The sequence below is a fragment of the Manduca sexta genome, chromosome 19 (genome assembly GCF_014839805.1).
Source record: "Manduca sexta isolate Smith_Timp_Sample1 chromosome 19, JHU_Msex_v1.0, whole genome shotgun sequence".
NCBI lineage: Eukaryota > Metazoa > Arthropoda > Insecta > Lepidoptera > Sphingidae > Manduca > Manduca sexta.
The window spans coordinates 14,988,869-15,004,334 of NC_051133.1; the positions used below are offsets into that span (position 1 = coordinate 14,988,869).

Here is a 15,466-nt window from a genome sequence, read left to right on the forward strand (position 1 = left end):
TTGGAATAGATGCTACCTATGATTTTTTCTACTAGGTATCTATTTAGATATCTAAAAGCTATCATCTTAAAAGTCTATCATCATTACCATCAGTTACAAGATGCCCACTGCTGAACTTAGGCCTCAATCAAAGATTGAGAGACATACGGAGACCCTTAAGGTCGTCTATCCGTCTTGTAGGTGGACGTCCAACGCTTGTTGAAACATGGTTTTCATTTGCGTTTATCAAGAGCATAAACCAACGTTTCAAACTACATACCTTGGACGGATCAGCATTCGCCATGACGAGGAATACTCCAGCAACGTCGGAGTTGGAGATCCACATCTTGGAGCCGTTGATTACATAGTGTTCGCCGTCCTTCTTCGCAACAGTCTTGAGTGAGAACGCGTCGGAGCCTGAACTGGGTTCTGTTAAGCAGAAGCTGCCTGCCTGTAAGTGGCATAATAGAGAGTTGTTAACAAAGATCCGAAGTTGAAATTTGGATGGGAATTACGTACCTATAGTGTCTAGATCAATTTGGAAACTTTTTTTATTACTCCTCGGCATTTTAACTTACTGAAAATTCTAGATGAACCTAAGTAGGTAATATATTTCTTGATATTGTTATAGTGGCTTATTGATTGAATTTTCTGTTGACTCTTACGAAACACTAGTAGTGATCATTTATCATTAGGCGATTAATTGCCTGATTTATTCTGTCACAAAGTTTAACACTTACGTATTCAGTGCAAAGCTTTGTCAAGTACTTCTGCTTCTGTTCCTCTGTACCAATCTTCATGAATAAGGAGTTGACGAGGGTGTTGTGGATGTCGACGTATGCTGCCACGGCAGGGTCCACCCTGGACAACTCTTCCACTACCAGCATCATCGTAAGGAATCCGCAGCCAGACCCGCTGTATTGCTCGGGAGTCTCGATACCCATTAACTGTAAAAAATATATTATTTTGATAAATCGTCTTGCTGAAAGTTTTTTGCGCTGCTTCTTCACAGCGATGACACTTTCGGAAGCGGTGGTAGATTCATGACGATTTAAAAGAGCTTTGAAAAAAGACAATTTAAATAAATATATTTTTAAATTTGAACATAAATTGATAGGCGATTGAGTCATCTTAGAGGGGGAAAATGAAGTTTTTTTGCTTGTTATTTCTAAAGATAAACCGATGTAGCTTTTCGTATAAGTATTCAGTATTTGCTCATTTCAATTCAGTTTATCCATTAAATTATTTACTCCATTCTTAGACTCATATAAATGAATAGGATATAATCTTGTGTTAGAATGTTTGGCCGATCGATAAGGTTATTGATTCAGATTAACAGCTGTTATCAATTTTAGCTCGGAAACAATCGTTATTGTATGAATTAGATATTACACTAAGTTTCGTTCGCGGCTGCTCATCTATGAAAAGACTATTCTAATATAAATGTCACATTGCGTTAAAAGTAGACCATCTATATGTTAATTTAATTCAAAACATACTATCAGCAGTCAGCAGGTACTCATGCCAAATTAAATTTTAATCAGTTTAGTGATTAATGGTATTACATAAACAAACATGTTCGCCTACTTAAGTGCAAACACTTAAAGTGGGAAGTGTGTTTATCAAAAACAACAACTTAAAACACAATTTAAATTGAAATTTGTTTCAGACTTAAGATCTCATAATATTGATACTTATTCCGCTAACCATAATACAAGTTCTTCTCAGATTATAAAAACATATGTTGTAATGAACAGTCTGCCCTCTGTTTAAATAACTATACGGAATGTTTTATATCAATACCGTTCACCTTGTTATTACTTATTGTTCGTCTGGCCAAGTCGTGTTATAGAAATATGGCGGCAAATTTCAAAAAATCTAGGGTTTGTAAGTAAAGATTAAAGGGATCAGTTTATCTTACAGTTATATTTTTATTTAAAAAATAATTCTTATTTTAACCTTTGTGTCCTTATTAACAATAGTTTTTGCTTCACTAAAACAAACTTCAGAGGGTTTATTTTATTTTATTTTAGATAATGAAAAAGTATATTTATATTTAAGTTCATGTGTAAAATAGTTTTAAATTTGTTCAGTTACTTTTGTGACCGACTGTACCTACGTACAAAAATGTCTGTCCATCCAAATGGATATACGTACACTAAAGCTAACATATTGTATAATATGTAGATACCTACTTAGAAAATAATTGCTGAATATAAATAAAATACAAGCAATTATTTTCTACTATATTTTCCGATTTCAATGATTCTTTCTACATTACAGTCAGTATAGTTCCAAAGTAGTCATAAATTGTGCTTATATCGTTAATATGTATTTAACTGATCACTTACACCATTGTCGAAGAGCAATTGTCTGATTCCGTCATCGATTTTGTGTTCGTCTTCCATCTTCTTGACTAGAGGAGCTATCTGTTCAGTCGCCAGCTTCCTGACTAGAAAGAAGGAACAATTTATATTTTACTAGGTTTTGCTCGCGGTTCCGTCCGCGTGGGACAGTTTGTCCTGGTTAAAAAGTACCGCATCATATTTTCTCGAGATAAAAGTAGATTATAGTACTCAGGGTGTATAGCTTCCTATTAGTGAAATAATTTTCGAAATCGGTCTTGGGGTTCGATCCCGGGTCGTGCAGTGATATTGGGTTTTTACTCAGTATCAGTTCGGTGTCTGGAATTTGTGCCCGGTATGGCTTCGGAGATAAAAGACATAAGGATGCATCTGTATAATATTACAAAATAAAAGTAACTCAAACTTAGGAGGGATATTTCAGCCTGGCAAATACCCAGAGCGGTAAAAATATGGAGCGGTAAAACTGAGTGCGCTAATAGTGAGAACGGAGTCGTAATTTTTTTTTTTCTGGGGAGAGGAATGAATCTTATAAACTTACTAAGCCTAACAGCGCGACAACGTATTGAGGTATTTACTTTCGAATAACAAGCCCACGACTTTTAGTGTGTTAATCTAAATAGCCCTAGTTACATGAGGTCATAAAGCTGCTTGTTTTTATAGCACATTTACATATTCTTTCTGCATGCTTATAAAAATATATTATTTGTTTGACGCGTTATCTAGTTTGCTTTTTTCGCATTTACTGCTTACTCAAGTAAGCCTTTGACATTGAGCATTTTCAAGTTCATTGCATGACGGCGTCATCAAAGCTGCATCAACCGGTTCAATCCGTGAGGTGTCGTATCTTGACATTGATATGAAGGATATATTTGTATCGTATTATGAAACAGTTTATCTTCGACATTACAGCGTTATCGTGGCGATATTTTTTATAAGCTTATTTATCTTTATGCGGGATATATTACTAAAATATTTATATGTAACCAATTTTCCTGCTAGGGCTTGGTACAAGGTGAATATCTTCATAATATGGAAGGTAGTTACAGTTTGTTTATGTTCAAAAAATAATGAGCCAAGTCATTTAAATGCATAGCACGTAGCAAAAACGTCATTCGCCAATATAAACGTAATGGGCTACTATGTACGTCTGATCTCCCATAAAATGATTGGATGTTTGGTACAAGTAAGCGTAGAAACAATTGGACGTACCTATTTGGATGACATTTGGCAGGCGGATAGACCGCGTCCTGTCACATAGGCTACTGTTTATCCCGGTGATTAGCTTCCATGGGTAATATATATTTTTAATTAGACTTTAAATAGATGACATTGGCGTAGCATTTCTCAAATATCACCTTATTTTGATGTGATAGTTATACCGAATATAACGGTGCTAATTGAATGTTCCTCTTTTTCTTTAAACGTTTTCCTTTTTCCTCTCTTAACTTTTTTTGCTTTGAATGACGAGACGACCTTTCTGTTCGCCTGATGGTAAGCGATACGAACGCCTATAAACAGTAGGAACACCATTCAACACCTTGAATTATAAACTATTGTTTGGTATTCAACTGCGCTCGCCACCCTGAGACATGAGATGTTGTCTTATTGCAAGCAGTAGTTATTACGTTATAACAACTATTTTTAAAGACCATTCGTTACCGAGTCTAAATATCATTAACAATTCGAACTGTTTTATCACCAATTAACGACTTTAATTGATTTTATATCTATAAATAAGACAGTATGATAATTAAAAGTGAATCTTATTTATTACAAAACAATGTTCTATTTACAATGAGACCAACAATGATACAGAGTTAACGTTTTTATCAGTTTATTTTGAATACGTATGAAGCGTATATCGCGTTATTATACTGAGTTGTTGCCAAGTATATTTCAGTTGTAATTTACCTTATCGTCGTAGATTTTGCTGGTAGTAGGACATATTTTATATTCGCCCGGATAGCGACCACCTTACACAAAGTGTTAAAACCCGGCATAGTGGCCCACGTAAGTGTGTTGCGATCCGGGATCAGCTTATGTATATCCAAGAGGCCGGCATAATTGTGTCGACTGCCGAGGGGTAATCATCTCTCGTCAGTTGATTTTCTATTGGACCCCACTCCACTTATTATTAGATGCGGTCACAGCTGTGCACGTATAAAAACTATAGTAAATCTAAATCTTTACATTAGATCGTCCATTAAAATATAATGTACCGAGTACCGACAAACAGTGTCTAAATAGAGTATAACGGTAAAACATCCTAGGGAATAGCTATTTAAATAAGGACTCAGATGCAAAAAAGACGGTCCTCTCTCCGACCCATAGTGTGCATCACAAATCACGCTCTTAACCATAATGTGAATAAAATAAGGACCCCGATATGTTTTTTTTTTTTTTTAATTCAGGCCCCACAGTCCACACCGGGGGGACAAGCGAATGAGATACTACGAACCCCCCGGCTTAACGACTGCGAGGCCCTGGAGGAAGAGAGGAAGAGGAGAAATAGGGGGGAAAGAAGGGGGAAGGAAGAGGAAGTAATAGGATAGACGGAGAGGAAAGGGAGGTGAATTGTTCTATGAGTCCCTGTCAGACCCCCCATGTGAACTTGCAACCATAGGGGTGTAGGCATCACCTATAGTGTGCCTAGGTCCGCGACATAATGTCCCCCCGTGCATGGGCGTGCATTCGGTGTGGAGGCCGAGCGCACAAGAATTGCCTCGGGGGGGACCCCGATATTGCTGTTTTGGTAATATGCTTTAGGCATCACAGGGTAATGATCTAAAAAAATATCATGTCAAGGGCTCCCTTGCTTCGTGAGGTTAGTGCACTGCACCGCCTAGTTCTACGGTATTTAAGCCTCTAAAACATTGAACACTGAACGCGTAGCGGTATCAAATTGATCATTACATCTAATACTCGACTCTATGGTCGCCGTCAATAAATCAAACTTGTAAGCCAACGCGATCAAATGATCTGACCTTTTATGTCTCATATTTTACGATTTTATTTTGATGCGAATAAGCATATGACGCATTCTTTCTAGTTTATCTAAGCTCTAAATCTAAAATGTAAATAGCTGATTTTTTTCTATTGTAATTATTTTTGCATTGCATTGTCTAGATTTTTTTTGATATAATAATAAATTAGCTTAGTAACAATGAAGTCTGTTTCAAAACATCTCGAAAAACATGTATATTTTAAAGTAATGTATTGAACGGAACTGTTACATTGATATGTTATTGTGTCGCCAAGGTCGGCGGACTCCACGATGGAATACTAAATGACAAGTCTGTATATGGAAGGCTCTAGACAAGTTTGTTAGTTAGATAACTTGTTTTGAAACATTTGTTAATGATATGAGCAATCCTTGTTAGCTGGAGGCAGCGTTTTTTTAAAGGTCCCGCGTTCGAATCTCAGTTCGAGTAAAACTTTATATTTAATACAATTTCCTAAGGACTGTATTCCCGGCAGAGTTGCCGTTAAGCAATAGTGAAAACTAAGCTTCGTCCTCTCTTTAATATTTTTCTGCAAATATATATTACGATGACCTCACTACAGTGATAGATAGAGACAAGTCCGAGAAGGTAAAATTTGATCCTAATATTCAAGAATGGACCTACTTATTGCAGTTTATAAGCACCCATACAAGAAATTTTTTGGCTTTAATTTAGCTTTTAGAGGTCAAAAATACTAACTAGCAACGGATCTCTTACATTTCTTTTCTATTATGCAGAACTTAGCATAATTTACTGATAAAATTGTATTTTCATTGAACCATGAAAATACAAACACTAATATTAATGACTAACTTTGCTAACAAACTGATTTGCTATGTGGTCATATTGTATGTCTAGCAAGCAAATCGATCATAAATTATTAAAAAGGAATGGTTTTCAAATGCCTATAATTTTGCACTTTTTGTGTCTATTCCTTGTTTGAATTGTTTATAAATAAAAGTAGAAAACGAATTAATCATTCTTGTTATTATGTGGATGTAAATTTGCAACAATTGACCCACTTGTGCAATTACATAATATTTTTAAATGTAATTGGTAAACTAAACAATTATTCTAGGCGTTTGATAAAATAAATGAGGTAACAATGGTAATTATGTATTGTTTGAAAATATCGCACCGGAACAAAATATTTTTAAATCTCATTAAAATTGTTATGATGTAGAATGCAAACGATTGAATAAAATTAAGGCAGAGCAGGTGGCCTAGTTTGCTGAACTTGTAGCAAAAAAGAAATTGGACGGAAAACATTTTGAAGGGAGACCACGGACTGCGGCGCATGACACGTTCACCTGATAGGATGACAGATGACCTGATAAAGAAGAAGCAGCCTTAACTGATACGATGCTCTAAACCGTGGATTTTTGCAAGGCCTTATTATTCGATTGTCGAAGAAGGGTAATGTTCCACTCGAATTGTGAGGCCGTGGGCGATTGCTCTATTCTTAATCCCTTTGTCAGCACTATGATAAAAGTCGCAGTGCTAGATGTAGGCGGTTTGCAGATCGTCTGAAAATCTTTGAGGCATGCATATTCATTGTAGGTTCCTGTTGAAACTCAACTAAAGAAATTTAGCAGTTTCCAGATTCGGAAAACAAAGCTATCCTCAAATGTAACTAAATCAATGTAGCAGTGAAATTAATAACACATTACATAATACGTTAAAAACATAACCCAAAGCGACATATCAACGTGTTTTCATAACATGTTTGCGAACGTAATGCTGATAATTTTGTACAAATAAATTATCAGTTCTGACGAAACAATCATGGAACGTGCTTGATTAATGAATTATATATGTGCTGTACAGAGGTCAGAATGTTTTCGGACCACCAATCCCACCAGCTTGTGATTGTGCGTTGGATCCTGCCTTTGGAATAGATCCTTTAGAATAACGTGTATTGAATACAATTTTGAAAGAAAGAGGCAAAGCGGTTAAAAATGTGTTATTGATTTTATTTTGTTGTCATGCGGTAGGTATTTCTGCTATCAATGAGTACAGTTTCAGAGTATGGAACCAACGAATAGATCAGTGGATTCAAAACAACAAAAAAAAAACTGTTTTCTCCAGAAACGTCGATGTTTTGTGGAATTTTTATATCGTTAATTTTTATCCCACTATATTTTTCCAGAATAAAAAAGAGTGTTTGACAAATTCCATCCAAATTCATCCAATTTGCGTGCGGGGCTAACAAATATCCCAACTCCTTTACAAAATAACATTTATAATATTCGTCGGAATTTTAAAATGTACTATGTATAAGATAAAGTACGAACGAGTCTTTATCGTGAGTATTAACGTTTTTCGTGAGTTATAAACAGCACTGCAAAGTACAAAAATATCTTTAGTACGAAACTGAATTTGCGCATTCGTTGCAATCTACCTATCTCTTCTTCTTTATACCTACACGACGATATCATATCGAGTGAAGGGGGTCACGTATGCTAGATCTGAGAGAAGTACATGCTGCACTATTTAAATCTGCTGCCAAGCAGCATTACTAATACTAAGTTTATGTTTGACTTGTCATATGTTTTTAGCCTGGTAAGGGTTGGCTTATACAAACACGCCGGACTTTTGGGTGAGTGCTTTATACGCTCGTAACCATTGAAGAATTAAGTGATTTTGCTGAGAGCAACCCACTAACGGGTTACGCACCTCGGCTCAGGACTGCCAGAGAGAGATGATGAGACAGCAACAGTTGTGTTTGAGTTCACAATATAGCTAGTATCGTAGAACGGACTTAAAAATGAAGAGGTCCCTATCGTGACATAAAAAATCAATCCTAATTTCGTATTGATTGGCAAAAATATTCATAGAAACATTGATTTTATCGAAGATAAGTACATCACGTCACAAACCAAAGGCGTGTTGTTTCTACGCACTTCTATCAAACGAAAAAATCTTCAAACAGTATAAATCACGCCCAATAATTAATATATTAACTGATAGCTATTTGAGATAAAGTAAATCGTACTAATTTCGGTATTGAGCAATATTAAATATTCCTGATAATATAATATGGTCATAATTTTAAGTAAGGTGGTCTTATTCCCGAGTTGGGATGTATCGCAGTAATGATGTTGGCAATGGAAAAGTTTCCTACGTTTACTTTAGTACAATATTTTATAGAAAACTAGTTGACCCGACAGACGTTTTCCTGTCTTAACTATGAATTTGCAGCGCGCATTCTGTCAATCACTGGCAGTTATTTCAAACGATTGACAGTTATATAAAAAATATTTTAGTTAAGATTTCTTAAATTTTCAAATTTTCCGCGCAATTTTTTTATTTTTTTCTTTCATTAGATCCTTCTCCTGACAATAAAAAACACAACAAAAATAAAATAGTGAAATCGGTCCAGTCGTTTACGCGTGATGCGATGACCAAGGGAAATAGACATTGATTTTTATATTATAGATAAGACTAAAATGTAATTCTTCTGTAAAAACCATCAAAAACGATTAAAAAATAAAGCAGTTATTAATATTTGAAATGTTGTTGTGAGAAAAAATGAGGGCGTGGTGGGGTTATCGCGCTATCTTTTTCTTAAGCACGCAGTTTTATGGCCGGTGACACTTTGTGACGTCATAATTTACCATTATTGTTATTGGACAGCTACTCCTACCACTAAATTAATAAAAAAAATGGAAATGTTATAACTCAGCAATTTTCGATAGATTTTAAAAATACTTCTCAGTTAGATTTTTGATGACATACATTATTGATAAATGTATTTAAAAGAAATTAGTAATATCCTATTTTATTATTATTCTATAAATACAAATCAGTAAAAATAATTAATTTTGGCCTAGTCTATACTTAACGTGGACTAGGCTAGTAATTTACCAATACAGGACAATAAAAAAAACAACTTAATCTCCATATCAAGTATCTATAAAGTCTTACAAGAAAAGGATAGAAGATTTTTTATCAACACCTTAAACTTTTATATCTCACGTTTATCAGCTGATTAGGTACAATTACTTTTCGGTGTTTGTATTCTTATTACTATTTCATACTAGTTTATGGAATGCTTTTATTCAACACCAGTTTATACTAAAATATTCACCCAAGCGCTTTGCAATGGGAAAAATCCGACGATTTTGGATTGCCTGACGGTCACACTACATGTTGTTTATGGACCTAATACAATATGAAAATATTTTTTAAATTTATTTCCCTACCCAGATGCTTTAATTTGTAAGTAGGGATGTTATGGAGCTCCGTAACCGTAACCGAAACTATCGGATATCCGAAATAAAAATATATCCGTAACCGTAACCGTATCCGTTATAAAAGTTTCGGATAAGTTACGGATAATATGTTCCGGCACGTTTTTGTTTCACCGCCCACACGCTACGTGAAATTTGTATAGTTTGTTATTTTTAATCATAACATAAACTCATTCATAAATAGTATTTCTTTTTATTGAGCAAAGTGAAGTGAAATGCGTCCAAAGTATTTTTTTTTTTTTTTTTTTTTGGTCATGTTAAAAGTAACTTTTGCAAAATATAAACAGTGTGATAAAAACTTTACACGGGGAGGAGGTGTCACTACTTCTAAAACACAGAGTTTTTCCGAACACCCATGTCCCCCAATTAGTTCATCGATAATTAATAATCGACGATGACGATGAACAATTGTTAGTATTCGTCACCCTACTGTATTACATGATATATATATTTTTATTTTACTTTAATCAAATATCCGTAACCGAAACTACCGGATAATCCGAAATAATTATTATCCTTAACCGTATCCGAAACCGATATAATTTTATTCCTATATCCATATCCGAAATTTCATATCCATAACATCCCTGTCTGTAAGCAATTTATTTTTGCTCTCCGTTATAAAATGTCTTAGGTTATGTACTTTGATTATCGTATATGGATCGATAGGAATTGCTAATTTCGATATCCCTTTACAAGTTAAAAAATATGTGTGTATTCTTTGTGAATTATCGCTTGCTTTAACGGTGAAGGAAAACATCGTGAGGAAACCTGCATACCTGAGAAATTCTCTATAGGAATTTTTAAGAGTGTATGAAGTCTACCACTCCACACCAGGCCAGCGTGGTGGACTAAGGCCTAATCCCTCTCAGTAGTAGAGGAGGCCCGTGCCCAACAGTGGGACAGTATAAAATACAGGGCTGATATTATTACAAGTTGTAACTTGTAATAATGTATTATGTTGTATAAATAGGTACCGTAATTTTTTTTTGTATTGAACCCTGCAATCAACATCGGGGGAATCCTGCGAATGGAATACTTGAATCCCCAGCTTAGTAACTGGAAAGTTGGGAGGGGATATCTGAGTGAGGAAACTATGGGGGAAGGAAAGGAACCCTTGTAGGATGAGTGTAGGAGAGAAGAGGAAATGTTTACGAGCCCTCATAGGCCTTAATGTGTATTTACAACCATGAGGTAAATCAAAATAATTGTATGTATATGTAATTAAGTATGCAGAATTATTTGTAAAAGTAGGCACTTGATATCGCGATAGGCTTGTTCCATATTTATTCATAAACATGCTTCCAAATTGTTAATACCATAGTTGCAGTTCTGTCTACCCCCTTAGATTACGGGTCAGAGCGTACGAAAAACAATGAATGCAATGTAAATGTACTCGTAATGTAATACATAATATGAACAGTGTTTATGCAATCTGTTATCTTTGTCAGTGGGGCGATAATTTAAAGCCAAACATAAATGCATTTATGTTCGTAATTTATATTTTTAAGCCGATAATGCAATTGCAGTTGTAAATATATACTTATGCTTTTGTTTTATATCGCTTATATCATATTTATACGAAATGTGAAGCTGTATGTTTGAATTAAAAATCCAAAAATGGCTAAACGGGTTTGGTTGTAATTTGGCAAATATATAGACCGTTCATTAACACATACTGCTACTTTTTATCCCGAGAGTTGGTACACAGTGGCACCATTATTTCGAAAAGTATTACGTACGGGCCATCCGCATACACGAGCACCGCCTTGTGCAAAATGAAATGTTTGCGATTCCGATGGCCACATTTAAATGATTAAGAAATGTTTTACTCTGCTTTCAATTGTTTGCATTCTTTTTTACTGTAAGTTCCGCTATCTCATGTTACTATATTATAAACTTTGTAATTTCTGAATCATAAACTACGTACAAAAAGTTTACTGCAGGTACTTACTTGTTTCTTTCATAGCTAGCTCATCTTCTGTCAGCATGGTCAAAGGTCGCGGCGTGGCTGCTTCCGAGCTGTAAGTCTTCACTTGAGCCTTCGCTCCAGCAGTAATTGGGGCCCGCCATTGCTCCAAGATCTGGAAACCCGCCGAAACTTTAAAACACGTTACTAACATACACCGTACAGTTTAATTCGATGTTATAAACGCACTAACGCGCACCTTGTTGCCAACAACACGGCGTAATGGGAACATTATTATTTTTTTATTTATTTTGCAATACCGCGCGATGGAAGCGTGCCGCGCCTGCGCTGGCTCGAATAAAGACTGGTTACCTACTGGTTCTCAAAAGGCCGGTTTGTTATCTCACTCGCGCTAAGATAACAAGTGACCAATTATAAAGGCCAATACTTAAACAAACTTAAAATATTACGAGATGACCTTGGTAATTTTCAACTTGATTTCATGTATTGGGAACTTTGCGAAGTATGGTTTAAAAATTGAAATAAATGATGTATGCACATTTTTTTAGTTTCCATATATGTACACGTGCTTAATTTCTCGTGAGAAGAATATTAAAAACTAAATTTGTACATTAAATAAAATAAAGGAGTTAACGTGGGAAAGTAGTAAGTCTCACAGACCGAAACAACTATCTTAGGTTTAATATTTTTTTCATACTTATGCACCCTATGCTAATGTATATTTTTTTATTATGCGATCCTTGGTTCTTTGAATTGGAGCGGATGTTTAAATGGGCGAATTGGAACTATAATTTAAAAAATGATAAACATAGTTACAATTTATAAGACAGACCTTAAAATCATGTTGTTGCCGGCATTGAAAGCTTTTTAATTGTCAAGAAACTATTAACGGGACACCCATTAGCAATGTATGCCTTTAAAACTAGGAAAATCCGGGTTTAGCAGCACTGATGGCTACTATAGTGTTAATAACCTTAATGTTATTACGCAATAAGCAGGTAATACGTAAAAAATCGTTACTTATATAGTTTAAATTACCTTGTTACGAGAGGTGTCTATACTTTAGGTTTTGGCTAAGAACATTTAACATATTTTAAGTCACTAAAATTGTGATCACTAATGATTATTAAGTAACATAAATAATATTGTGTAGGTATCATGCGATTATTATGCTTATAGTTTCATTAATGAATTATTTTTTAAGACTAGTTCAAAGATTTATATTGACCTATTTGTGTCTTCATTATTAATTTCATACCGGAAACATTAACGATGTGCGCCTAGAAATACATTTTAGCAAACTCATACATTATCACTCTGCGTCTAATAGAATATTATAGATAATTGGTGTGTATGCAAAATTGTTACTTTTGGAAAGTCACTATTAATAATTCTAATATCTATTTCTTAGTTTTTCTTTAACATTTCTTATTTAAATAATACGTATATATAGACTTTCTTATATTAAGGGTAATTTAGCGACAAAAAAGTTGATAAATCGCATTATGATTACACTTTTTGCGTTTAACGGAACGTTTTTGTGACATCCGGATGTTTTTTTATAATATTGGTACTCCTGTTTTCTAGAAACTTGAAGAAATTATTACCAATGTTACCACAAATATTCTACTACCTCGAAAAGGTGGTAATAATTTGAAACTAAACTATGAACAAAAATATTTCATAATATAATCATATTTTTTCAAACGCGTAAATAGCCTAACAACCGTTATCAATATTAACGGTTAATAGCACTTTAGTTATATCATGGTTTAAAGCTATCAGATATCCTTATGTTGCAAATTAGAAGTTAAATACACTCCAGTGAGCTATACTGTGATTATGCAGTTTTTTAATATTTACGGTATAAAAACAATGATCTAACTATAAACTCGTGAAGTAGGGAGATGTGTAGAAATATGTAATAGGATGGTAACATTAAATCTGTCAGTCAGTTGTGGCATGTTTCAATTCACGCGAGACGTTTCTCGAAAATTACGAAGATATTGCTGCATAACACATGAGTTTCAATCGAAAACGTGTTTGAGTGCAAGTATAACAAAGTGCTGTATCATTTTTAGGCAACAAGCGGGCGGCTAATATTCAATATCGTGAAGTAAACTAAGTATATCTCCCAGGTGTCCTTAAACCGCAGTTTTAAGACCTTGCTCATACATAAGCAGTTGAATAATGGCCAAATGGGGCGAAGGAGACCCTCGATGGATCGTGGAGGAGCGCCCGGACGCCACAAACGTTAACAACTGGCATTGGACTGAGAAAAATGCAGGCCCATGGTCCAAAGAACGTCTCAAAGAGTTATTGAATGATTTGAAAATTGCACAAAACGGTGTGGAATGTAAGATAGTTGAGGTGGACAAGATCGATGGCGAAGCATCGGCGAATAATAGGAAAGGAAAATTAATATTTTTCTATGAATGGGACATTAAATTGAAATGGGAAGGTGTGCTGGCTGGTGGTAGTGAAAAGGTTAAAGGAGAGGTGCATATCCTGAATCTATCGGAAGAGAATGACGTCAGCGAAGTAGACGTAAGTGTTCGAAATTTAAATCTGGTGCACTTATTGTGTATTCATGAGATTTGAACTTGTGTTTTAGTGATTACATGGCTTGACAATTTATTGAAGCATTGGAAACTAGAGGTTTCTTTTATGACTTTTTTTTAGAGATTATTACTAGAATAATCTGGATAATGGAACCTTATTAAGTATTGTGTGTAATGTGCATTATTTTAATATGAACATGTGTTTAATAATGCATGCTACTATTGTTTTATTATTTGTATTTAAGTGTAAAATCTATTGATGCCAGCAAGTAAATATGAGTAACATGTAATACCTTTTATATATGAATCTATATTTAATGACATATTTTAACACACATTTGTATTAAGTTTAAATTTGTATTAAAAAGACTAAGGTCTCTTTTAGCTGTGAAAAAATTAAATTTGTAAGGCATTGTGATCAGAATATCCTTGAATAGCATATTTTCACATCTTTTGTGATTTCATAAGGGAATCAAAACCTGTAGGGTACTAACATAATAAATGTATTTTGTTTCATTCACTTCTTTAAATAATTGTAATATTATTCATATATATATGTATTATTCATATATATGTATATATTCAATGCTGGAGTTGTAATTTTACACTCTTGACAATACTGTGTAAAAATCCAATATAGAATGTATCATTATAATTTTATTTCCTCTGCATTTGTTAAGTCTTAAAATAACAAATCATAGGCTATTTACTGTAATATAGGATAACAGTATTTAATTATAATACAATATTTATATAATACTTTACTTAAATACAGAAATAGACCAGTAGTTTCAGACATAAGGGTTCTTAATTAGAAAAATTATTGCATTTTAAGTTATAAATGCATTCAATGGTGTAAAAATTTTAATGTCCTTCAGGTGTCCTTGGTGGTCAAAACAGAGACATCTGTAAACATTATTCCTATTAGAGTATTTCTTTAATTCACTCTAAACTAAGCACTGTTTATTTTCACTATAAAATTCTTATTTCAGATGACTGTGACAATCAAAGGCAGTGGGGAAGAAGCACAACGCGGTGAAAGCGTTCATGCACAACATCGGCAAAAACGAAATACGGAAACAACTGACAGAATACATCCGGAGTCTCAAGGAGGAGTTCTCGAAAGGCCTTATCCTTCCCAAAAAGGGAGAGGCTCAAGTGAAACCTGACAATGTTTCAATGATCACCAGTGGCTTTAATAAAAAGATCAGTATGGAGCCTGTGATGTCCCCACAGAATACGCAGATTGGTTGCAAGCTGGACACAAAGACGATAGAGATGTCAGAGAAGTTCCAGTGTCAGCGGCCTCAGGGAGTTCTATGACGAATGACTCGAATAGAGATGGTCACTGCTTTCACACAGGTGATTATGATTT

General features: G+C 34.5%; 1 protein-coding gene and 1 pseudogene across 1 annotated transcript in view; one reads left to right on the top strand and one right to left on the bottom strand.

The window, feature by feature from the left end:
* Positions 1–11,939, bottom strand: part of LOC115442043 (short/branched chain specific acyl-CoA dehydrogenase, mitochondrial) — a 24,319-nt gene extending 12,380 nt beyond the window's left edge. The window contains exons 1-5 of the mRNA XM_030167000.2: positions 11,769–11,939; positions 11,555–11,684; positions 2,331–2,431; positions 720–926; positions 260–430 (exon numbers count right to left, since the gene is read on the bottom strand). Of these exons, the coding sequence (XP_030022860.2) occupies positions 260–430; positions 720–926; positions 2,331–2,431; positions 11,555–11,684; positions 11,769–11,801 (642 nt within the window). The 5' untranslated portion in view covers positions 11,802–11,939. The remainder of the gene's footprint in view (positions 1–259; positions 431–719; positions 927–2,330; positions 2,432–11,554; positions 11,685–11,768) is intronic.
* Positions 11,940–13,477: 1,538 nt separating this feature from the next.
* Positions 13,478–15,466, top strand: part of LOC119189855 — a 2,736-nt pseudogene continuing 747 nt past the window's right edge.